The sequence below is a fragment of the Thamnophis sirtalis genome, unplaced genomic scaffold (assembly GCF_051295495.1).
Source record: "Thamnophis sirtalis isolate CommonGarterSnake01/CBP01778 unplaced genomic scaffold, rThaSir2_p1.2 scaffold_14, whole genome shotgun sequence".
NCBI lineage: Eukaryota > Metazoa > Chordata > Lepidosauria > Squamata > Natricidae > Thamnophis > Thamnophis sirtalis.
Window position 1 is genome coordinate 2873168 of NW_028261394.1, and position 25823 is coordinate 2898990.

Here is a 25823-nt window from a genome sequence, read left to right on the forward strand (position 1 = left end):
TCGGCTTCTTGAAATTAATCTCAGGAGGAACCCCCCCCCCCAAAAAAGAGCATAAAATATGGACAATATTTCGGTCCCTCTCATCAAGACAAATCAAGCATCCTAAGACGTTACCTGAAGCGTGATTTGTTCCAGTTTTGCTTCCAGGGATCGGTTCTCTTCTTCTAACCTCCTTCGCTCAGTTTCCAGTTCCTCAACCTTTAACCTGGAAGAGAAAGATTTGACGTTGTCTTAATTAGCCCTTAACGGGTGGTGGTTTTTTTTTGCATCCTTGTGAATTTTAGATATTGTGGTTTACTCTGCAGGAACTGGATATGTCTAGTTTAACGAAAAGAAGGACTAGGGGAGACATGATAGCAGACTTCCAATATCTCAGGGGTTGCCCCAAAGAAGAGGGAGTCAAGCTATTCTCCAAAATACCTGAGTGTAGAACAAGAAGCAATGGGTGGAAACTAATCAAGGAAAGAAGCAACTTAGAACAATTAGAACAATTAACCAATCAAGGAGAGAAGCAACTTAGAACCATTAGAATAATTAACCAATCAAGGAGAGAAGCTACTTAGAACAATTAGAACAATTAACTAGTGGAACAACTTGCCTCCAGAAGTTGTGAATGCCCCAACACTGGAAGTTTTTAAGAAGAGATTGGACAATCATTTGTCTGAAGTGGTGTAGGGTTCCCTGCCTAGGCAGGGGGTTGGACTAGAAGACCTCCAAGGTCCCTTCCAACACTGTTATTCTATTCTTTTGTGAAAAACCTGGAGTCAGGATGCTCATTTTAACCGCCCGGGGTTTCTCACCCAAGTGGGATTAAGCAGGCTTTCCAGAAGTTGAGTGCGACCCTCCAGCTGAATCCTCCTGGAAACTCAAGTTACCTGCGTTCAGGAGGTGATTTTATGCAGCTGTGTCACGTCCCCGAAATAATGTGTCTCCTCTGAACCTCAAGAGGGCTAATTAAGCTAATGAAGGTTTAATTATGAAAACACAGGAAAGGCCCTGCGGGAGGGGGATGAAGTCCAATCTAATCTACATTTAATGGCACTGGCTTTGCTCAGATCCACAAGTGAGTCTTCAATGGTGCTTTTCTGGAGCTCTGAAGAACATCAGAGCTGATGGAGAAAAGAAGGACTAAGGGAGACGTGATAGCAGTCTTCCAATATCTCAGGGGTTGCCCCAGAGAAGAGGGAGTCAAGCTATTCTCCAAAGCACCTGAGGGCAGGACAAGAAACATTGGCCCCACTTTCAGGCTCAGCCTCCCTCCTACATCATGGGAAGCAATGGGTGGAAACTAATCAAAGAGAGAAGCAACTTAGAACTAAGGAGAAAGTTCCTGACAGTGAGGACAATTAAACAACTTGACACCAGAAGTTGTGAATGCTCCAACACTGGAAGTTTCTAAGAAGATGTTTGGATAGCCATCTGTCCGAAGTGGCGTAGGCTTTCCTGCCTAAGCAGGGGGTTGGACTAGAAGACCTTCAAGGTCCCTTCCAAGTCTGTTATTCTAAGCGAGGACTCGCCAATAGTGCTTTCCTGGAGCTCTGAAGAACATCAAGAGGGAGAAACGAAGACTCAAACGAGGGCCATTAAAGGTGGCTCGGAAACCAGAAGAAGAACGTGGCTTTCTGATCAGCCCCACAGCAGCCAATAATAATTAAAAAAAAAAGCTAATACAATTCTTGGTTGTATAAAGAGAGGTATAAAATGAAAATCACGTGATGTATTAGTATCATTTTATAAAACCTTAGTAAGGCCACACCTGGAATACTCCAGTTTTGGTCACCACAAATTACAAAAAAAAAATGTTGAGTCTTTGGAAAAAGTGCAGAGAAGAGCAACTAGGATGATTAATGGCCAGGAGACCAAAAATATACAAAGAACGCTTGCAGGAATGGGGTTTGGCCAATCTAGAGAAAAGAAGGACCAGGGGAGACATGATAGCAGCCTTCCAATATCTCAGGGGCTGCCCCAAAGAAGAGGGAGTCAAGCTATTCTCCAAAGCACCTGAAGGCAGGACAAGAAGCAATGGATGGAAACTAACCAAGGAGAGGAGCAAGCTGGAATTAAGGAGCTTCTTGAGTTCTGAGCTGGATGATTGAACATCTCCAATAGACAGTGGCTTCCAGAAGCTGTGAATGCTCCAACACTGGAGGTTTTTAACAAGAGATTGGACAACCCTTTGACTGAAGTGGTGTAGGGTTTCCTGCTTGAGCAGGGGGTTGGACTAGAAGACCTCCAAGGTCCCTTCCGACTCTTGTCACTCTGTTCGTCTGTTGCAAAGGCACGGTGAGAAACGCAGGTCTTCTGATATCTCAGGGGCTGCCCCAAAGAAGAGGGAGTCAAGCTATTCTCCAAAGCACCAGAAGGCAGCACAAAAAAAAAACACCGGATGGAAACTAACCAGAGAGAAGCAACTTGGAATTAAGGAGGAAATTCCTAACAGTGAGGACAATTAACCAGTGGAACTGCTTGCCACCAGAAGCTGCGGGCGCTTCATCACTGGAGGTTTTCAAGAAGTGACTGGACTGAAATGGTACCTCCTGCTTGAGCAGGGGGGGCTGGACTAGAGGACCTCCAAGGTCTCGTCCGGCTCTGCTCTCTTCTTAGTCAAAACCATCCATTTTCCAAATCCGTAGCTGACAGGGAGGATTTACCGAGTGGTTTTTATTTATTCCGGTTCAAAATGTTCCTTTTAACTCCCAGCAAATTAAAAAAAACAACACAATAATAATAACCCAACAGAAACAGTTTTTCATCCTCCTGGGTGGAAAAGAACCTGTTACGCTATCAAAGGCCCGAAGCAGCCTCTCGCTACGGACATCACCAAGAGGGGCTAATGTGATTTATGGGAGGCCAGGTGGAGGTGAAGGACTGGCAGCGTTAATATTACTTTGTGTTGTTTCCTCAGAAGTAATAATGTTGAGAAAGAGAATTTTCACATATAACCGCTATAAAAGGAAAAAGTGTGATTAAAAGAACGCTTTGTTCTCCGAAGCTGGATTGGGAGAGGGGGAGGGGGGGGGCTAGGTGGGCAGAGATGTAGATAAAGTCTTTTAAGCTTCCTTAAAAAGATAATTTACTTTCCATATTAAAAGAAACAGAAGACAAAAGATATAGATATATACATATATAAAACCTCTCGTGCATTGGATGTGAATACACATTTTTTTTGGAGGGAGGTGGAAATTAACCTGGATGCCTGAATTCTCCAGGGGCTGCATTGCGGGTGTAAGTTGTGCAAATATATGTGTATGTGGGTGTGGGTGTGATTTTAACCATCCAATGTTCATGTAGGTAGGCAGTTACAGGTTCGCACTAGTTTGGTGTGTACCTCCCTGGTCCAAATATATATATATATTTTTAGCAACGGGAATATTGGCAGAGACCAGAGAAGGAACTGGGCATCGGGGCAGTGGGCAGAAACGAAAAAACTACATCCAACACACAGCCAAGGATCAGGTGAAAACAACCCAAAATCACTTGTGAATCAGTGGTGGGATTCAATTTTTTTTACTAGCTGTTTGGTGGGCATGGCTTGGTTGGCACAGCATGGCTTGGTGGGCATGGGAGGGGAAGGATACTGCAAAATCCCCATTCCCTCTCTACTCCAGGGGAAGGATACTGCAAAATCTCCATTCCCTTTCCATTCCAGAAGAATACTATAAAATCTCCATTCCCTCCTCACTCCAGGGAAAGGATACTGCAAAATCTCCATTCCCTCCCCACTCCAGGGGAAGGATACTGCAAAATCTCCATTCCGTCCGCACTCCAGGGGAAGGATACTGCAAAATCCCCATTCCCTCTCTACTCCAGGGGAAGGATACTGCAAAATCCCCATTCCCTCTCTACTCCAGGGGAAGGATACTGCAAAATCCCCATTCCCTCTCTACTCCAGGGGAAGGATACTGCAAAATCTCCATTCCCTCCCCACTCCAGGGGAAAGATACTGTAAAATCCCCATTTCCTCCCACTCCAGGGAAAGGATACTGCAAAATCTCCATTCCGTCCGCACTCCAGGAGAAGGATACTGCAAAATCCCCATTCCCTCTCTACTCCAGGGGAAAGATACTGTAAAATCCCCATTTCCTCCCACTCCAGGAAAGGATACTGCAAAATCCCCATTCCCTCTCTACTCCAGGGGAAGGATACTGCAAAATCTCCATTCCCTCTCCACTCCAGGGGAAAGATACTGTAAAATCCCCATTTCCTCCCACTCCAGGAAAGGATACTGCAAAATCCCCATTCCCTCTCTACTCCAGGGAAAGGATACTGCAAAATCTCCATTCCCTCCCCACTCCAGGGGAAGGATACTGCAAAATCTCCATTCCCTCTCCACTCCAGGGGAAAGATACTGTAAAATCCCCATTTCCTCCCATTCCAGGAAAGGATACTGCAAAATCCCCATTCCCTCTCTACTCCAGGGGAAGGATACTGCAAAATCTCCATTCCCTTCCCACTCCAGGGGAAGGATACTGCAAAATCTCCATTCCCTCTCCACTCCAGGAGAATACTATAAAATCTCCATTCCCACCCCACTCCAGGAGAATACTATAAAATCTCCATTCCCTCCTCACTCCAGGGAAAGGATACTGCAAAATCCCCATTCCCTCTCCACTCTAGGGGAAGGATACTGCAAAATCTCCATTCCCTCTCCACTCCAGGGGAAGGATATGCAAAATCTCCATTCCCTCTCCACTCCAGGGGAAAGATACTGCAAAATCCCCATTTCCTCCCCACTCCAGGGGAAGGATACTGGAAAATCCCCATTCCCTCCTCACTCCAGAGGAAGGATACTGCAAAATCCCCATTTCCTCCCGATCAGCTGGGACTCAGGAGGCAGAGAATAGATGGGGTTGGGGGTCAGTCAGAGGTAGCATTTACCGGTTCTCCGAACGACTCAAAATTTCTGCTACTGGTTCTCCAGAACTGGTCAGAACCTGCTGAATGCCACCCCTCTCTGTTGTGAATAGATAAATCAGTAACTTTATTGCTTACTGCCTAGGTTACAAAAATCTTGCCCCAGACTGCTCTCCTTTGCCTAGGAACGACCGGATAGGGATTCATGGATCTCGGGAGGAGAATCAAACTGGTGCCTTATGCGGCTTACTCAAAGGCTCCGTGCTAGGCCATTGCTTGACTCCTCCCTCCAGTTTCCCAACAGCAATTTCTAAGTGTGCATCCTCTTTCGTCCTACTTTTCATCAGAATGAGTCTCCGGTGGAACCATGGATGGAAGATGAAATGGGGAAACAATAGCTGGTCCTCAGCTCTATTATGCCTGCTGATAACAGCTGGTGCACTTCAATTATTGGGAGAGGGTTGAATTGATGTCTACTCACAATGGGTCCAGCAGGTGGGCGGAGCTCCAAAGGTATCCTGCAAGATCCCCTACTAATCGTGGAAGGCGAGACAATATTAATTTACCTGAGCACCCTGGAAACCATCTCTCCAGGACGGAAGGAAGATGATCATGGCAAGAGGTTGATCTCCAGCCTCCTCCAATAATTAAGGAAGGAGCAACTTCAGACAGTGGGAAAGAATGTTTGGCTTCAGCTGTCTATTGCTTGGAACTACAACAGTGGTGAAACTCAACTTTTTTTTACTAATGGTACTGTGGGCTTGGTGGACATGGCAGGGGAAGGACACTGCAAAATCTCCATTCCTACCCCCTTCTAGGGGCCAGCCAGAGGTGGCATTTGCCAAACTACTCAAAATTTCTATTACCAGTTCTCCGAACTACTCAAAATTTCTGCTACCGGTTCTCTGAACTACTCAAAATTTCCGCTACCGGTTTTCCAAACTACTCAAAATTTCCGCTACCGGTTCTCCGAATTATTCAAAATTTCTGCTACCGGTTCTCCGAACTACTCAAAATTTCCACTACCGGTTCTCTGAACTACTCAAAATTTCCGCTACTGGTTCTCCGAACTACTCAAAATTTCCGCTACTGGTTCTCCGAACTACTCAAAATTTCTGCTACCGGTTCTCCAAACTACTCAAAATTTCCACTACCGGTTCTCCGAACAACTCAAAATTTCTGCTACCGGTTCTCCGCTACTCAAAATTTCTGCTACCGGTTCTCCGAACTACACAAAATTTACACTACCGGTTCTCCGGACTACTCAAAATTTCTGCTACCGGTTCTCCAAACTACTCAAAATTTCCACTACCGGTTTTCTGAACTACTCAAAATTTCTGCTACCGGTTCTCCAGAACCTGTCAGAACCTGCTGGATTTCACCCCTGAACCACACAACCCAGAAGGAACAGAATCTGGATTCTGGGTTTAGTTGGACTGGCCAATGCCACCTCTGGCTGGCCCCAGAGTGGGCAGGGAATGGAGATTTTGCAGTATCCTTTCCCCTGCCACGCCCACCAAGCCACGCCAACAGAACCTCTAGTAAAACAAAGTTGAATTTTACCAGTGGTTTGGATGTTTGATACTTGCTGGGAAATGTAAGCAAAGCATGCCAGCTGGGGAATTCTGGAATTTGAAGTCTACCGATCTTATTATGGTAATTCCCGAGGTTGAAACCCATTCCTTTACACCATGGGCTCGGCTATGCCCCTTCAGAAGAACTATCAAATTCTGCACATCGCTTTTAGGAGGGTTTGTATACCCATTTTTGGAGCAATGTCTTATCATTCTTCCCTTATTCAGGAAACATCACACGACAGCAGGAGTTCCCGCTGAAATCTCAACGATGGCTACCCTACCGACAGATCTCATGCCATTCCTTATCGGTGCTTCCTTATTTATCTCTGCTCAAAAGGCAGCCAGGAAAAATAATAAGGGAACAAACCACCATCAATCAAGGAAGGCTGATGGCCTAACAGGAGGAGATAGCTAAGAAGACATGAAGAAGCCCATCAGTGCCAACCGGAAAGAATGGAAAGCTTCCAGCTTTTGAAGCAGAAGGAAAAGGGGAGGGGAGGAGAGACACAGGGTGGCCACGTCTCCCCCAGTGGTTGCACACTGAGATGTCGCGCATGATGCCCAAACCACAAATGATAATGTGTAAGAGCTAGTTGGCTCGCATTTTAATTCCTCTTCAGGTCTCACGGAACGAAAGCAGAAAGCATGTCAGGGAGTTGATGAGCGATGAATTGCTTGGCCTTTAAATCATCCATCAACTATCTCGCCACGAATGTAAACTGCGGGAAGCACCAGCCGGAGAGATAGCTATTGGGAGGGCTGAATGGGTGAGAATTTACACAACGTCTTTTTTTTTTCCCCCACTGCTGGGAGAGGGAAGAAGCCATTTTCTGCTTTAGGAAACATGGAGCGGCTTGGAGAACATCTGCTAGTAGGGCGTAAGACAGGAATCAGCAAACCGTGGCTCTGGAGCTGCATGTGGCTCTGGAGCTGCATGTGGCCCTTTCGTCCGTCTGTCACTCAAAAATATGCGTCTCAACCGCCAATGTGCGACACCCGCCGGCATGCGATTTATTGAGCCTTTTGACCTCCGGTAGGCCAACCATAGATAAATCCAAGAGAGGTTTCAGAAGGAAACAGAATGCGCAATTCGACTACATACGCTACTTTTGTGGCTGCTCGGGAAATAGTCAGGAACTGGAAGGGTTTGTGTGGCTCCCGATGTTTTCTTTTGTGTGAGAAATGGGTCCCAATGGCTTAAGGTTGCCGACCCATGGTGTAGGAGCTAAGATTTGTTGGATTTGCCCTGTAGGAACCCAAGTGTAGAAGGGCAGGCAAAGCTAGATGGTGGAGTTAAACATGTCAGAAGCTTGGAATCCTTGCGTTGCCACGAGCGACCCAAGTCAAACACTCCTTGAAGTCTGTTGACCCTGATCTGGTGCCGATTCAGATTTGAACTTTAGTTGATTAGATTCTTGAGTATCGGCCGAGCAATACATCCTTGTAAATTGCAGCTTAATGTACACCCTCATCCTACACCTGTTGTTGGTGGTAGTTGCGAAGTCGCGTCTGACCCATCGCAACCCCATGGACAACATTCCTCCAGGCCTTCCTGTCCTCTACCATCCTCTGGAGTCCATTGAAGCTCATGCCAACTGCTTCGGTGACTCCATCCAGCCACCTCCTTCTCTGCCGTCCCGTTCTTCTTTTGCCCTCCATCCTTCCCAGCATGAGGTTCTTCTCCAGGGAGTCCTTCTTCCTTCTCCTTAGGTGGCCAAAGTCTTTTGAGTTTCCTCTTCAGGATCTGGCCTTCTAAAGAGCAGTCAGGGGTTGATCTCCTCTAGGACTGACCGGTTGGATGGCCTTGCAGTCCAAGGGACTCAATGCAGCAGGAGCCTTCTTCTCCAGCACATCCTACACTTGAGCTACAGATATCCGCCACTATTGCAAAGTTTAAAATGTGGAGCGGTGCAAATTGTGTACTTTTTCACCGAACTCCTGCTGCTTCAGAAGGGTCCCCCCCGCCCTACTAACTCTCAAAATGAAAGCCGGATAATTTTATTTCGAGAGGCAATCTACCTGTCAGCTTGGCACGCCATAAATTGAGAAAGTAATCCATCATCTATAAGTGGCATCCGAGTTCATCTAATTAGTGGGATGGCAGAACTGGAAGAGACAAAGGATGCCTGTGGATTCGGTAAGGCCTCTCTCTCTCTCTCTGGCTTCCAAAGTCATTCATCTCGGTCTGGGATCCTTGCTAGTTTGGGGTGGAAGCGGGATCCTGGGCAGGATCCCATGGCATTTGTCTGAACGTTCACAACGCCATGTTACTGATGTTCTTCAACATGTGGCTTTTGTCTATTGAAATGACAGCAGTGGGGAAAGTTACCAAGGCCCTGAATGTTGCTTATCATCGTTATTGTAATCGTAATCAGTATTTGATTATGATATACTGATGTTATACTGATATTGAGTCTGTCACCTGCATCTCCATCACTGTTTTGGCTCTGCAACCCAACAAGACAGACGGAGACTTCAGAGGAGAATCAGAACTGCAGAAAAAGTGCCATTGCTAATAACCTGCCTTCCGTGGAGGACCTGCACACTGCACGAGTCAAAAAGAGGGCTGGGAAAATATCTACAGACCCCTCGCATCCTGGACATCAATTGTTCCAACTCCTACCTTCAAAATGACGCTATAGGGCACTGCACACCAAGACAACTAGACACAAGGACAGTTTTCCCCCCGAACAAATAATTCCCACAACATTGTCAATAATTTACTAAGACTGTATTATTATTATTCTTCCCTTCCTTCCTAGCACCTATCTTTCCCCACTTATGACTATAACCATGTTTTTGTATCTTTCAATTTCTATTCTTTTTATTTGTTTCCTACTATGATTTTATAGCTTATAACCTTGACTATCACTAAGGGTTGTATCTTTTTATTCTTGACGAATGTATTTTATTCACCTTATGTATACTGAGACCATATGCACCAATAAAGAATTCTATTCTATTATTCTATTCCAATCTATTCTGCTCTAATTCTATTCTATTCCATTCCTTATTCGATTCGATTCCATTCTATCTATTCTATTCCATATTCTATTCCATTCCATTCCATTCCCTATTCTATTCCTTATTCTATTCTATTCTGCTCTAATTCTATTCTATTCTATTCCATTCTCTATTCTATTCTATTCCTTATTCTATTCTATTCTGCTCTAATTCTATTCTATTCCATTCTGTTCTATTATATTCCTTATTCTATTCCATTCCCTATTCTAATCTACTCCTTATTCTATTCTATTCCATTCCTTATTCTATTCCATTCCATTCTATCTATTCTATTCTATTCTATTCCATTCCCTATTCTATTCTATTCCTTATTCTATTCTATTCCATTCCCTATTCTACTCCTTATTCTATTCTGCTCTAATTCTATTCTATTCTATTCTATTCTATTCCATTCTGTTCTATTCTATTCCTTATTCTATTCCATTCCCTATTCTATTCTACTCCTTATTCTATTCTATTCTGCTCTAATTCTATTCTATTCCATTCCTTATTCTATTGCATTCCGTTCTATCTATTCTATTCTATTCCATTCCCTATTCTATTCTGTTCCTTATTCTATTCTATTCCATTCTCTATTCTATTCTACTCCTTATTCTATTCTATTCTGCTCTAACTCTATTATATTCCATTCCTTATTCTATTCCATTCTATCTATTCTATTCCTTATTCTATTCCATTCCATTCCCTATTCTATTCCTTATTCTATTCTGCTCTATATTCTATTCTATTTTATTGTATTCCTTATTCTATTCTATTCCTGTTCTATTCTACTCCTTATTCTATTCTATTCTGCTCTAATTCTATTCTATTCTGTTCTATTCTATTCCTTATTCTATTCCATTCCCTATTCTATTCTACTCCTTATTTTATTCCATTCCATTCCATTCCCTATTCTATTCTATTCCTTATTCTATTCTGCTCTAATTCTATTCTATTTTATTGTATTTCTTATTCTATTCTATTCCTTATTCTATTCTATTCTGCTCTACTTCTTTTCTATTCTATTCCCTGAATGTCGGTCATCATCATTACTGTAATCATAATCAGTATCTGATTATGATATACTGAACGTTATATCGATCCCCAGGTTGGGGCAGAGGTTCTCCTAGGAGCAATCATGGAGTTGGAAGAGACTTAACTCCATCTCTTCTCCTCAGCTCTAGCACTACGAGTAGAAGGGAGGACATTCACCTCAGCGTATCCAGCTCTCCTTTGGCGAGGAAGTTGCTGGGCTCCACAGTGAAGGCTTGCTTCTTCAGCATCTGAAGTTCTATCTCCAGCTACAAAATAAAGAGAAGAGGTGGAAGTTAGCTTTGCGTGGTGTGGCCACCAGGCATCGAGACACTTCCGCACCCATGAAGTGGCTGGCTGGGGAATTCTAGAAGTCCACAAGTCTTAAAGTCCCCAAGTTTGGACGGTCAACCGACAAAAGCGCACCTGACTAAACCACGGTGACAAAACCGCGAGTTCTAAACCGCACCGACGAACAAGCGCTGAAGCGCGCTGACAACAGCCCGCTGACAGAAGCGCGCTGTAAACCTAACCCTAACACTTACCTTAACTTAAATCGCGCGTCTGTCGGAGCGTTGATGACGTCGCAGTTTTAGTGCCGTGGTTTTGTCGGCGCGCTTTAGTCGTGCGCGCATTTGTCGGGTCACGAGCTTGGACACCCCTGTATTATATCTTTTATATCTATTCATTTCTAATGTTCCAAATGATTAGAAACAATCGTGACCCGTCAAAACCGCGCTCGACTAAACCGCGCCCGATTAAACCGCGTCGCTGACGTCAGCAGCAGCGCAACAACAGCGACCGCGGAGAAAGAAGGGCGCTTTAAACAGCGCTTTGAAAGCAAGCCGATTCAACTTAAGGTAAGGGTTAGGTTAAGGGTTAGGGTTAGGTTTAGGGTTAGGTTAAGGGTTAGGTTAAGGGTTAGGATTAGGTTTAGGGTTAGGTTAAGGGTTAGGTTTAGGGGTTAATTTTAGGTTTAGGGTTTACAGTGTGCTTCTATCTCCGCGCTGTTGTCGCCCTGTTGATGACGTCAGTGACGCGGTTTAGTCAGGCGCGGTTTAGTTGGGCGCGGTTTAGTCGGTCGTGGTTTAGTGGTGGAACCAGAAACAATAAAACCCTGATCAATAAAAGTAAGAATTATTGTTTGTGTTGCTGCCTTTGTTTCCTATTGGAATTTTCTTATGACAGAAATAAAGAGGTCCCTGCTTCAGGTGCGAGCAGAATAGTCGCTGGGTGTTCTGGGGGGAGGGCTGAAAAAGGGGGGGAGCACACCGTCTAAATGTGTGTCAGATGCCATTTGCCCTGATGGCGTTGTGAGTTACACGCTGCTATGTTGATACCGCTGTGTTTTTTGTCAAGACACCTATGGGAATCCGCCGAGCTGTTTTATCTGACTTACCTTTGGATTTGTAGTGTGAGATGCAAGGCACAGATTTCCGTGCTTTTCAATGAATCATCAAGCGTGGAAGACACATTTGGAGAGAATAATAAGAGTTCCTTACTGAAGGATTAAGTGTCTCTCTCTCTACGTGTGTCTCTCTAGGCACTGAGGATCTTAGTGCCTCGGCGGTTTTTTACAACAAATTTTAGGTCACTGCTATTAAAAGTTACAAATTCCTTCAGTGTCACACCCTAACCCCCAACCGGCCTTCTCATCCCATCCAACCTTGAGAAAAACTAGGTCTATTCATCATTGGTAGCCTCGCATTGCAACAAATAAGGACATACGTTTAATTTTGCTGCTACCAAGATTGTCGGGTGAGCAGGCACAAAAACAGCCAGGGAAGTAATGTAAGCCTGGGAAACAGGCCCCTCGTCAGTCAACAAGAGTGCTGATTTACCCCTAGGTTATCTACTATGTAGGAGGCTTGGAAGTACAACGAAATAACAGCCAACGACTTAACAGCCGGCTATCAATACCCCAATCAACAACTAAAAGGCCACACACAACAGGCGCCGTATAAATGCCACACAAAGACTAGCGCACAATCTGCCAGAGAGAGGTTCCCTGAGGATGGGCTCCAGCACGAGTCCGAAAGCTCGGAAGACAAAACCTCCCGGTCCCGTCGACCGACCCAGATTGGATCCTGCAAAATTTAAGTTTTTTCTGGTTTTCCATTTCTTGAAATAAGAACAAAAAGCCAGGGTGAGAACGCGGCGCTTTCTCCGCAAGTGGGAAAACAACCAACAATGTGCCTTCATTAGAGATGCAGACCCAAGAACACACATCCTGAAGTCTCTGGCTAGGGCCCCGGGGGAAATGACGCATTAGCATACAATATCCTTCGACGAGACGACGGGAGACTCTCGTAGCATCTTAATTCCGCTCCGCAGGATGAGGCCCAAAGGCAGGGAGGGTGGCTGCAGCACTAGAGGTCGTATGCGTGTGTAATTTGACTCCATGGACAGAACAGGTAGGAAAGGGCAGCTGGCCGGCCGCCAAGGATTGTGGAACAATCCGCCAAGGATTGTGGAACTAGGTGGAAGTGGAACTACAGGGACAGCTGAAAGTTAGCCAAGATAGGCTATCCAAGTATGGGAACCCATCAAGTGTTGTGTCCCACCAGTGGCCAGTGGAGCTGGCAGCAGATCCGGACAGTGAGGAGGGTTGGGGAGGAACCTGGGCCAGTCCTGGAGTCTGCGGAAGGCTCTGAGGAGGGCTCTGTGTCGAAGGCAGAGAGGGGGGCTAGAGCCGTCTGAACGGTTATCAGCTGCCTTCGGAGTCAAACATCAGGGAGGCAGAAGAACATCTGGAGCCTGTTGGGGATGGGACAGGTCCTTTTAAGGACCATATATACTCATACATCCTTCTACATTTTTAATGTGATTGATCAGCACGACTCACGAAGCTGAGAAGCCACGAAATCAGCCTTTTTCGATAGCAGCACTGCTGGGAAAGTCCTTCTAGCTGTTCTGACCCAGGCTTCCTTAGAAAGCAAGAAGCAGAGTCTTAGTTCCCGCAAAACCCCTTTTGTTTACGCGACTGTGAATTCCTTTCATTCACAGTCAGCACGGCTTGGCAAACAGCCTTTCAGAGGAATATTTATCCACACGAACCTTATCTCGCTCGGAGAGCTGCCAGATAACTAGTTTCCAAATGCAGGGCAAGGCCACACTTGGCACAGAGTCTCTTATAGTCACAAACAGACCTTTCCAGACTGAAGGAACAGATTGTTTCCTGCAAAAGCCCCCTCCCCATTCGCTCCTCTTTTGTTCCCTACGGGAGGGGCCAATCACCTCCAAGGTGTGGCTTTACTCACAAGTCGACCCTGCTTTCTTAGTCGGTCTTGTCTTCCGGCAGCTCTGCGCATGCGCACACTGGGAACAGGCTCCAGCTGTTCCTCTGCCTCACTGCTGTCTAGCTCCCTCTCTGCCTCCGACGCAGAGCCCTCGTCTGAGCTTTCCTCGCCCCCCAGGACTGGCCCATGTTCCTCCCCAACCTCCTCACTGTCCGACTCTGCTGCCAGCTCTTCTGGCCGCCAGCAGGCCACAACACTAGCTGACCTACACACAGTCCTTCGCCATGAAGGTAAGAACATGGACTCTCTTAATGATTCTCCCACTTTAAAGTCTGGAAGGAAGGTTATATTGAGAGGGAGGGTCTGAGCATTTGGCCACCACACGTGCCCCCAACACAAATGACATTGAACTGGCCTCGCCAGCCGCACGCATCCCAGCCCCATTTGAAGGATTTCTGAATCTTCTTATAGAACGTGGCCCCCAGCATGGCTGGCTGGGGAATTCTGCGAATTGAAGTCCATAAGTCTTAAAAGTCGCCAAGGTTGCCCCCCCCCCCCCCGATTTAAGCCCTTCCCAAGCCCTTCCATTAATCTCTGCTCCATCGTGGGCCCGTCTTCTTCCTTTGAAAACATCACAGTGTGGAGGACCACGTTCTGCCAGAAGGTCCAGAAATTCTTCAAAGAGCACCTTAAAAGGGGATTTAAAACTCGGCTGCCTCCTAAATCTCTCCTCACCTGAAATTCTCATCTTGTTGAAAGAAAGGAAGGAAGGAACGAAGGAAGGGAGGAAAAGAAAGACCCCATAATTCATATCGGTTTGCCGGCGAGATGATCACAGCGAGAAATATTGACCTCAATTTTATGATTACTGGCTTTCTCGGGGTTCTTTTTTGCCCCCCACAGCTCAACCCATCGTAGACGGACCGGTTCACGCTGGCGCTGAAGATAATTCCAAGGGATGGGGTATCCGAGGAGGGGGTGGGCACCAGGCAGTCTAGCAGGAGATCTTCAATTCCCCCCCCCACTGTCCCCACGCGAAGCCATTCATCACGCCCCCACTCCTTTGCTTTGCAGCCGAAGGTTGCAGTGAGGTTTGTTATTATAGTTCGGAGCTGGCCTGCCGCAGCAGCTCCCGAGAACCAGTAAACAGCCTATTCATCATGGGAAAAGGGAACTCAAGGCCAGGTGCCCGGCTGCCACCTGTTCTCTTGACATCGGCAGATGAATTGCCAACCGTTCCCTCTGGGGGAAGAGGCATGGGGGCTTCCTAATAGATTGCCGGAGCCCTGCAATTGCGCCAGGGGGGCAGGGAGGGAAGACAAAGCTTCGGGCAAGCAACAGAGCCGCAGTCTCTCTTCCGGCTGCTTGCGGTGACTGGAAGGGCAATTCGCGCCTTCCTTCAGGCGTGGCGGTGTGTTAGGATGCTACCCTGTTGGCAAACTAATGGCCTGCAGCAGGGCGGGCAAACTTTACTTCATGGAGGGCCGCATTAGGGGTTGTGTTTGAGCTCAGGGGGCTGGGATGCGTGCGGCTGGCGAGGCCAGTTCAACATCATTTGTGTTGGGGGCACGTGTGGTGGCCAAATGCTCAGACCCTCCCTCTCAATATAACCTTCCTTCCTTTGTAAAGTTGGGCCATAAGGAAGGCTGAGCGCCAAAGAATGGAGGCCTTTGAACTCTGGTGCTGGAGAAGAAGACTCCTGCATTGAGTCCCTTGGACTGCAAGGCCATCCAACCGGTCAGTCCTGGAGGAGATCAACCCTGACTGTTCTTTAGAAGGCCAGATCCTGAAGAGGAAACTCAAAGACTTTGGCCACCTAATGAGAAGGAAGAAGGACTCCCTGGAGAAGAGCCTCATGCTGGGAACGATGGAGGGCAGAAGAAGAAGGACTGCAAGGCCATCCAACCGGTCAGTCCTAGAGGAGGTCAACCCTGGCTGCTCTTTAGAAGGCCAGATCCTGAAGAGGAAACTCAAAGACTTTGGCCACCTAATGAGAAGGAAGAAGGACTCCCTGGAGAAGAGCCTCATGCTGGGAACGATGGAGGGCAAAAGAAGAAGAAGGGGACAGCAGAGAAGGAGGTGGCTGGATGGAGTCACCAAAGCAGTTGGCATGAGCTTAAATGGACTCTGGAGGATGGCAGAGGACAGGAAGGCCTGGAGGAATGTTGTCCATGGGGTTGCGATGGGTCAGACGCGACTCCACAACTATCAACAACAACAGGTGTAGGATGAGGGTGTACATTGAGTTGCAATTTACAAGGATGTATTTCTCGGCCGATACTCAAGAATCTAATCAACTAAAGTTCAAATCTGAATCGACAAGGCCTGGAGGAACGTTGTCCATGGGGTCGCAATGGGTCAGACACGACTTTGCAACTAACAACAACAACTAAGGGTCTCCTGCTTGGGGAGGGTGAGTTGGACTAGATGAGCTACAAGGTCCCTTCGAACTCTGTCCATCTCTATCTATTTCTTCCCACCGAGAGCGGGCTCTCATAATTACGGCTCTTCATTTAGGGGTGGACCAAGTCGGAGAAAGGAATATAAATTCGTCCATTAACTTCCGAGATTGAAAATAAGAAATGGGGGAGGGGGGGAGAGGGGACTTTCTTTCCCAGCGATTATATTTGGAAACGAAATAGAGTGACATTCGGTATTACCTTGAAAAATTGCACTAGGAAGGAGGGGAGGGGGGAAAAAACTCACAAAAAAATCCACACCGCACTCAGGCTGAGATCCGCTGAAGTCAGCAACTGCGCTACCTGAGTCTACAACTCAGACAGTGTGTGTGTGTGTGTGTGTGTGTGTGTGTGTGTGTGTGTGTGTGTGTGTGTGTGTGTATTTATTAACGGTGAGTTCTCGGACGCGATAAATATTTAACAATTCTCTCCGGCGTGGGAGAGTTGCTGTGTGCCTCTAAATCTTCCTCCAACACTGCAAAATAAAATCTAATTTGGGTTGGGGGGTTTCCCCCCCCGACCCCCCCAAGATTCCTGCCGCTTTGCTAGACGTACAGGGAGTTCTGGACTTTCAACCCTTCACTTAAGTGACCGTTTGAAGTTACAACGGGACTGACGAAAACCGACTTGAGGCCGTTTTTCTCTAACACCACCTTGGCAGAAATCACGTCGTGTGATTTACATCGGGCTGCTTGGCAGCTGACTCACATTTATGACGGTGGCGGTGTCCTGGGGGGGTGGTGGAGGGTGGGGCAGTCACGTGATTCCCCTTTTGCAACCTTCTGATGAGCGACGTCCACGGGGAAACTAGCCGCTTAGCCACGGATTGACTGACTCATCAATTGCAGAGATTCACTTAACAACAGTGGCAAGGAAGGTCGTAAAACGGGGCAGGGGTCACTTACCGACATGAATTTGGGGCTCAATTGGGGCCGTTAAGTACTGCCTGTACTAGGATAGGGAAGAGATTTTAAATTATTTTTATGCAGGCCTTCCTTTTACTTAAAACCGCCCGTTAATGTTGTGGCCCCTTGTCAGTCAGAGGAAAGGAAGGGGGAAAGGAAGGAGAGAAGGAGAAAAGAAAGGAGGGAAGGAAGGAATGTAGGAGAGAAGGAAGGGGGAAGGAAGGAGGAAAGGAAGGGAGAAAGGAAGGAGAGAAGGAGAAAAGGAGGGAAGGAAGGAAGGAAGGAAGGAAGGAGGGAAGGAAGGAGGGAAGGAGGGAAGGGGAAGGAGGGAGGGAAGGAAGGAGGGAAGGAAGGGGAGTAGGAGAGAAGAAACGAGGGAAGGAAAGAGGGAGGGAGGGAAGAAGAAGTAGGACCGTTGTAAGATAAGATGGATCTATGGGATGTTAAGAAAGCAATCTTCAAGTAAATTGTCAACTGTAGGGAAAAATTGTTATAAATACATATTATTAATAACAGTTATGAGATCATATAATTGTGAATGTATATATGAAATTGATAAAATAAAAATAAATAAATTAAAAAAATGTTGTGGCCCATGGGTGGCCAGCAGAACTGGGAGCAGAGTCGGACAGTGAGGAGGTTGGGGAGGAATAGGGGCCAGTCCTGGGGGCCGAGGAAAGCTCAGACGAGGGCTCTGCGTCGGAGGCAGAGAGGGAACTAGACAGCAGTGAGGCAGAAGAACAGCTGGAGCCTGTTCCCAGTATGTGCATGCGCAGAGCTGCCAGAAGACAAGAACGACTAAAAAAGCAAGGTCGACTTGGGAGTAAGGCCACAGGTGGACGGTGAATGGCCCCTCCCAGAGCAGATAAAAGAGGAGCGAAAGGGGAGTGGAGTTTGCAGGAGACCATTAATTCACTTCATTGGTTCGTGACTCTCCGAGACTCCTTGCCAACTTTTGCAGAGATCGGCCTGGCAGCTCTCATGCGCAGAGCTGCTGGAAGAACGACTAAGAAAGGAGGGTCGACTTGGGAGTAAAGCCACACCTTGGAGGTGATTGGCCCCTCCCAAAAGAGGAGCGAATGGGGAGGGGGCTTTTGCAGGAAACAATCTGTTCATTCAGTCTGGAAAGTTCTGTTTGTGATTTTAAGCGATTCTGCACTTAAGTTTTGCTTATCTGGCAGCTCTCCAAGCGAGATAAGGTTCGTGTGGATAAATATTCCTTGGAAAGACTGCTTGCCAAGCCTTGCTGGCTGTGAATGAAAGGAAGTCACAGTCGTGTAAATAAAAGGGTACCAAGATTTTGCTTCTTGCTTTCTAAGGAACCTGGGTCAGAACAATTAATTGGAAACCAACGTTAAGGTTGCCTCGCCGGACCGAAGGAATGGAGATTTATGCTAAAGCAGCTTTGGCTGTGATTTAGTGGCTGCTGTTCTGTTTTATTTTTATTTTTTTCCCCCCAGTTCCTTCTTGCCAAAAGTCTGGCCAGAACTGAAGCCATTTTTTTGCCTGTTCATTATAAATCTTGGCTAGCAGAAGGCCTGGCCCAGCTCGTATGCCCACTGTCACCACAACAGGCAATGCTCTTCTCCAAAACATGGATGGCACAGCTTCGATTTTTTGTTTTCTCGTCCCAGGACTGGGGAAATGCAAATTAGCCCATCCTTTACTAGGAAGGATTTGGACCCGGTGCTACTCAAGTAATAAAGATGAAAATGAGGGAATTTCCCTGGCGGAAATGTGCATAAATATTAAACACTTGCAATTAATGACCTTGGAATAGGTTTTTCTCTCTCTTAAGGTTTTCTCTCTAAGCCCAACAGTTTGATGTGAGCCATTTTGGTACCAACTATGGTACCAACTAGGTACCAACTAGGATATAGGATTTCCTGCCTAAAAAATGGGCTGGACTAGAAGACCTCCAAGGTCCCTTCCAACTTCCTCTCCTCTATTTTTATTTCTAATCCATTCTAATCTTTATTTGCATTCTGGTTTTTATTATTCTATTCTATTCTTTTCTCTATTCTATTCTATATATTATATTATAAATTCTAGCTACTCTATTCTTATATTCTATATTATCTATTCTATTTTCTATTCTATTCTATTTTCTCTATTCTTATTTTATTTCTGTTGTATTCTCTTTTCTCTCTTCGCTTTTTCTATTCTATATTCTATATTATAAATTCTAGCTATTCTATTCTTATATTCTACATTATCTATTCTATTTTCTATTCTATTTTCTATATTCTATTCTTATTTTATTTTTGTTGTATTCTCTTTTCTTTTCTCTCTTCGCATTTTCTATTCTATATTCTATTCTATATTCTATATTCTAAATTCTAGCTATTCTATTCTTATATTCTACATTATCTATTCTATTTTCTATTCTATTCTCTCTATTCTATTCTTATTTTATTTCTGTTGTATTCTCTTTTCTTTTCTCTCTTCGCTTTTTCTATTCTATATTCTATTCTGTATTCTATATTATAAATTCTAGCTATTCTATTCTTATATTCTACATTATCTATTCTATTTTCTATTCTATTTTCTCTATTCTATTCTTATTTTATTTCTGTTGTGTTCTTTTCTTTTTTCTCTTCACTTTTTCTATTATATATTATATTCTATATTCTATATTATAAATTCCAGCTATTCTATTCTTATATTCTACATTATCTATTCTATTTTCTATTCTATTCTATTCTCTCTATTCTATTCTTATTTATTTCTGTTGTATTCTCTTTTCTCTCTTCGCTTTTTCTATTCTGTATTCTATTTTATTCTCTATATTCTCTATTCTGTTCTATTCTATATTCTATCTATATTATAAACTCTATCTATTCTATTCTATATTCATAATTCTATCCTATCCTATTTTATTCTATTCCAGATCCATTGGGGCTGCTGACAGGAGAGCTAGCTGCAGGTTTTTCGGGGAAATAGTTACGTCTTTTTGCTCCGACTGGACAAAATCTCCGATCAAAAAAACTCCTAAAAGTAAAAGGATGCTTTGCTTTAAAGCCAGGGAACCTGTCACAAAGAGTTAGCAGACAGTCTGTTGCAAACTTGCAAAAGTTGAACTGATGACGAATGGTCGATATAATGAAACCTCCCTGAAAACTGATCTTACAGGGGAAGAAGGGTAAATAGGAAGTGACTCAAATAGAGGTTGCGGGATGCGTAGATGTGAACCATGAGGAGACTGGAGGCTAAAATATATGAAGAATAGATGTCTAGTTTAATGAAAAGAAGGACCAAGGGTGACACGATCTCAGCCTTCCAATATTTGAGTGGCTGCCACAAAGAAGAAAGGGGTCAAACTATTCTCCAAAGAACCCGAAGGCAGAACAGACCCAGTTCCTGCAACTGTTCTTCGTATGTTTTAGCCTCCGGTCCGCTAATCATCTTTTATTGCTTGGTTATGGCCAACTGCTTTATATTTTAATACTTCTCGGGAATGTTGTTCCCTGCAAGGATGTGAAATGCCTCGCCTCTGGAATCCGGGAAAGAATTTTGCGTTTTTGTTTTTAAGCCGGAGCAGTTCTAGAGAAAATAGAATAGAATAGAATAGAATAGAATAAGAGCCGAGGTGGCGCAGTGGTTAAATGCAGCACTGCAGGCTACTTCAGCTGACTGCAGTTCTGCAGTTCGGCAGTTCAAATCTCACCGGCTCAGGGTTGACTCAGCCTTCCATCCTTCCGAGGTGGGTAAAATGAGGACCCAGATTGTTGTTGGGGGCAATATGCTGACTCTCTGTAAACCGCTTAGAGAGGGCTGAAAGCCCTATGAAGCGGTATATAAGTCTACTGCTATTGCTATTGCTATTGCCCTTCTCCGGGAGGACTCAGGACGGCGAACAATTCAAGGGGGAAAAAAGGGGAACATAAAAACGAAATACAAATAATAAAAATAGGCAACAGTCGCACAACCAAGCATGTCGAGAGGGGAGGGAACTCATCACCCCCAGGCCTGCCGGCAAAGCCAGGTTTTGACGGCTTTTCAGAAGGCCTGGAGAGAGGTGAGGGTCCGAATCCCTGCGGGGAGTTCATTCCAGAAGGCAAAGCCAGGTTTTGACGGCTTTTCGGAAGGCCTGGAGAGAGGTGAGGGTCCGAATCCCTGCGGGGAGTTCGTTCCAGAGGGCCGGAGCTGCCACAGAGAAGGCCCTCTCCCGGGTAATAGCCAGGTGGCATTGGCTGGTAGATGGCACCTGGAGGAGGCCAACCCTGTGAGATCTAATGGGTCTGTGGGAGGTAATTGGCAGCAGGCGGTCTCTCAAGTACCCAGGTCCAATACCATGAAGGGCTTTATAAGTTACGACTAGCACCTTGAAGCGTATCCGTAGACTGATCGGTAACCAGTGCTGCTCGCGGAGGATAGGTGTTACGTGGGTGAACCGAGGTGCACCCACAATCGCTCGCGCGGCTGCGTTCTGGACGAGTTGAAGTCTCCGAATACTCTTCAAGGGCTGCCCCCATGTGGAGCGCAGATTTGCCACACCTCCATTCGGCAGGCCAGGAGAGGTTAACTTCTCGCGAACCCGCAAATAAAACCACAGGTTCAAGTTTGCAACGGGGAGCCAAAATATCCCAGGATCTCCTGAATGGCTATAATCAGAAATGCTCCCGCTGCCCATGCTTATTTAGGGTGAAACGTGTTAATGATACGGGTGGCACATCCCAAAGACGCATTTAGAGAAAGATGCATAAATTGTGCTTATACAAGCTAATTAGCATGGGTTTTGCTAATTAATACTGGAAAGTCAAGCTGCCTTTGTCTTGTCAACTGCAATTAGCTGAAGCTTTTGAAAATTCCTCTCCTTCTCGTTGCTTCTTCCCTTTCCAGTGGTAAGCTGACTTTCGCAGAATTGTGCGTTCAAAACACGCAGAGTCGTCACTCAGCTCGGCGGGCTGGTTGCCCTTTAATGAGGCCATTTTGGGTTCCTCCGAACGGCATGGCATTTGGTATAAACATGCCACCTGGATCGCCCCCTTTTCACCTGGCATCGGTGACTCACCCGTTCCCTATTTCACACGAGCGGAAGGGATAAGGAATGCTGCGTGCGCCGCCGCCACCGTAGACCTTACCCCGCTTTAAATAGAAGGACCCGCGGCTCGTTTGCTAAGCGCTCCGAAGAGGGAGACGGTGAGGGCTTGTCCTGTTCTGTAATCACAGCAATCAACTCGTAGCCTTTAACGGCAATTAATAAGTCAGCTCTCGTTAATTGGGCAAGCAAAGGAGTTTACGCCAACATTTGCAATGCAGCCTGTTTTGAACGGCACGTAGGGGAGGTGGGAAGGCTTTAGAAGAGGTAATGAATGGGGAAGGTTTGGGGGGGGGTGTTTTCAAGATTCCACAAGAGCTGGCACTTCCCTCTGGCTCTTAAGACACAACAGGGGCGCGTGAGTACTGTGTGTGTGTGTGTGTGTGTGTGTGTGTGTGTGTGTGTGTGTGTGTGTGTTTGTGTGCGTTAGTCAATCCACTTTGGCTGCTATCCTCTGCAACTGATGTTCCTTGACCTTCTCAATGACACTGCTCAATGATTGGGAAGGAAGGAAGGAAGGAAAAGAGAGCAGGGCTAAGGGATTGATCAAGGAATGAAGGAAAAGAGAGAAGGAGGCAGGGCTAAGGGGAGGAAAGAAAGGAGGGAGGAAAGAAGGGAGTGAGGGAAGGAAAAGAGAGCAAGGCTAAGGGAAGGAAGGGAGGGAGGGAAAAAGGAAGGAAGGAAGGAGGCAGGGCTAAGGGGAGGAAAGGAGGAAAGAAGGGAGGGAGGGAAGGAAAAGAGAGCAGGGCTAAGGAAGGGAGGGAAAAAGGAAGGAAGGAAGGAAGGAAAAAAGAGAATGAGGCAGAGCTAAGGGAAGGAAAGAAGGGGGAAGGAAGGGAGGAAGGAAAAAAGAGAATGAGGCAGAGCTAAGGGAAGGAAAGAAGGGAGGAAGGGAGGGAGGGAGGAAGGGAGGGAGGGAGGAAGGAAAAGAGAGAAGGAGGCAGGGCTAAGGGGAGGAAAGAAAGGAGGGAGGAAAGAAGGGAGGGAGGGAAGGAAAAGAGAGCAGGGCTAAGGGAAGGAAGGGAGGGAGGGAGGGAAAAAGGAAGGAAAAAAGAGAATGAGGCAGAGCTAAGGGAAGGAAAGAAGGGAGGAAGGGAGGGAGGAAGGAAAGAAGGAAGGATGCAGGGCTAAGGGGGAGGAAAGGAGGAAAGGAGGGAGGGAAGGAAAAGAGAGCAGGGCTAAGGAAGGGAGGGAGGGAAAAAGGAAGGAAGGAAAGAAGGAAGGAAAAAATAGAATGAGGCAGAGCTAAGGGAAGGAAAGAAGGGAGGAAGGGAGGAAGAAGGAAGGAAAAAGAGAAGGAGGCAGGGCTAAGGGGAGGAAAGAAGAGAGAGGAAAGAAGGGAGGGAGGGAAGGAAGGAAAAGAGAGCAGGGCTAAGGGAAGGAAGGGAGAGAGGGAGGGAAAAAGGAAGGAAAGAAGGAAGGAAAAAAGAGAATGAGGCAGAGCTAAGGGAAGGAAAGAAGGGAAAAAGGAAGGAAGGAAAAAAGAGAATGAGGCAGAGCTAAGGGAAGGAAAGAAGGGAAGAAGGGAGGAAGGAAGAAGAAAGGAAAAAGAGAAGGAGGCAGGGCTAACGGGAGGAAAGAAAGGAGGGAGGAAAGAAGGGAGGGAGGAAAGGAAGGAAAAGAGAGCAGGGCTAAGGGAAGGAAGAGAGAGAGGGAGGGAAAAAGGAAGGAAGGAAGGAAAAAAGAGAATGCGGCAGAGCTAAGGGAAGGAAAGAAGGGAGGAAGGAAGGGAGGAAGGAAAAGAGAAAATGAGGCAGAGCTAAGGGAAGGGGGAAAAAAGAGATGGAGGGACTGAGGAGGGAAGGAAATGTATCATCATCATCATCATCATCATCATCATCATCATTCTAGTAGGTAGGTTGGTATGTAGGCAGGCAGGCAGACGGACAGACAGACAGCAGCGCAGCCTCCCAGCCACCTGAGTTGTCGAATCCCATCATCGCAGCCATCTTCATATTTCAATCTAAATCTATTTCAGTTAACAGAAGTGAAAGCCATTCCGGCTCCGAGAGCGGATGGCCTCTGCACAGCTTGACACAGTTGGCAGCTCCCTTTCGCAGAAAGACCAATAATAGGAGAAATAGTTGCAACCCAGAGGAGTCCATCTGGCAGATCACTTACTCCTGAAATTATGTACTACACGGTTAGAGGGAAAAAAGAAAAAGAAAAAGGAGGAGAAGGAGAAGGACCTCAAACTGAGCTGCCCAAGGAGCTCTGAGAATAGGACAGCCAGCGATCTGATGAGCCCAGAATCTCAAGCAAGAATTTCAAAATCCACAGGTCCTTTTCAGATAAAACGTCTTTTCTCGGCAGCCTTTCCTGCAGACGTGGTTTTACCTGAAACAGGCCCCGATGAGGCTCCAAAGACACAACGGTTGTGTCTTTGGCGCAACCAGACGACAATGCTGACGTGGTCAACGTGAATTTCGGTTTTTTTTCTGTAACTCTCACAACACTGCAAATGTAGGTATGGCTCAACATACATATCTCAATGGACAACAACAACATTGTTGGTTGGAACAGCAGCGTCCCAATATCTCAGGGGTTGCCCCAAAGAAGAGGGAGTCAAGCTATTCTCCAAAGCACCTGAGGGCAGGACAAGAAGCAATGGGTGGAAACTAATCAAGGAGAGAAGCCACTTAGAACCATTAGAACAATTAACCAATCAAGGAGAGAAGCTACTTAGAACAGTTAGAACAATTATTCTAGGGTGACATGATAGCAGTCTTCCAATATGTCAGGGGCTGCCCCAAAGAAGAGGGAGTCAAGCTATTCTCCAAGGCACCTGAGGGCAGGACAGGAAGCAATGGGTGGAAACTAATCAAGGAGAGAAGCAACTTAGAACTGAGGAGGAATTTCCTGACAGTGAGAACAATGAATCAGTGGAACAGCATGCCTCCAGAAGTTGTGAATGCTCCAACACTGGAAGTTTTAAAGAAGATGTTGGAGAACCATTTGTCTGAAGTGGTGTAGGGTTTCCTGCCTAAGCAGGGGGTTGGACTAGAAGACCTCCAAGGTCCCATCCAACTCTGTTATTGTATTCTATTCTAACATTTTTAGCAAGTGCAATCTTGGTCAAACTCTTTAGACTTCTGTTTCAGATCTTGGAGAACCAAACGCTGTTAGAATGAATAGAATCATAGGGCTGGGAGGGGCCTTGGAGGTCTTCTAACCCCACCCCCTGCCCAAGGCAGGTGTCCTTACTCCATCCAGGACAAATGAGGGTCCAATCTTTTCTTAACCCTTCCAGAGAGAAGTCCCAAAGGTGGTTTTTTTTTTCAAGAGGCGACTGGAGTTTCTGGTTTTTCTTTGAAGGCGTTTCGCTTCTCATCCAAGAAGCTTCTTCAGCTCCGGAGAAGAGCTGGAGAGAGCTGAAGAAGCTTCTTGGATGAGAAGCGAAACGCCTTCAAAGAAAAACCAGAAACTCCAGTCGCCTCTTGAAAAAAAACCACCTGTGGGACAACCATGACCTAGATGATGGAGAAGCTCCGTAGACTTCCAGAGAGACGGAGCAGATTAATAGAGTCTGGTAGGATTTGATTGGCTGTTGATGACCCCTCTCATCCTTTGCTTGTTATTCCCTTTGACCCCCCCCCCCCGGATGATGATGATGATGATGATGATGATGATGATGATGATGATGGGCAAATCTCAGGTTGCCTAAATGGAGAAGAGGAAGGAGAACTTTCTTCTAAATGGAGAAGAGGAAGGAG

The 25823-nt window shown here is 46.1% G+C and overlaps 1 protein-coding gene across 1 annotated transcript in view; it reads right to left on the reverse strand.

Moving 5' to 3' along the window:
• The window catches only part of MAD1L1 (mitotic arrest deficient 1 like 1), a 428801-nt gene that overhangs the window by 202902 nt on the left and 200076 nt on the right, over window positions 1–25823 (reverse strand). Inside the window, exons 13-14 of the mRNA XM_087729234.1 lie at window positions 10647–10735; window positions 115–205 (exon numbers count right to left, since the gene is read on the reverse strand). Of these exons, the coding sequence (XP_087585360.1) occupies window positions 115–205; window positions 10647–10735 (180 nt within the window). The remainder of the gene's footprint in view (window positions 1–114; window positions 206–10646; window positions 10736–25823) is intronic.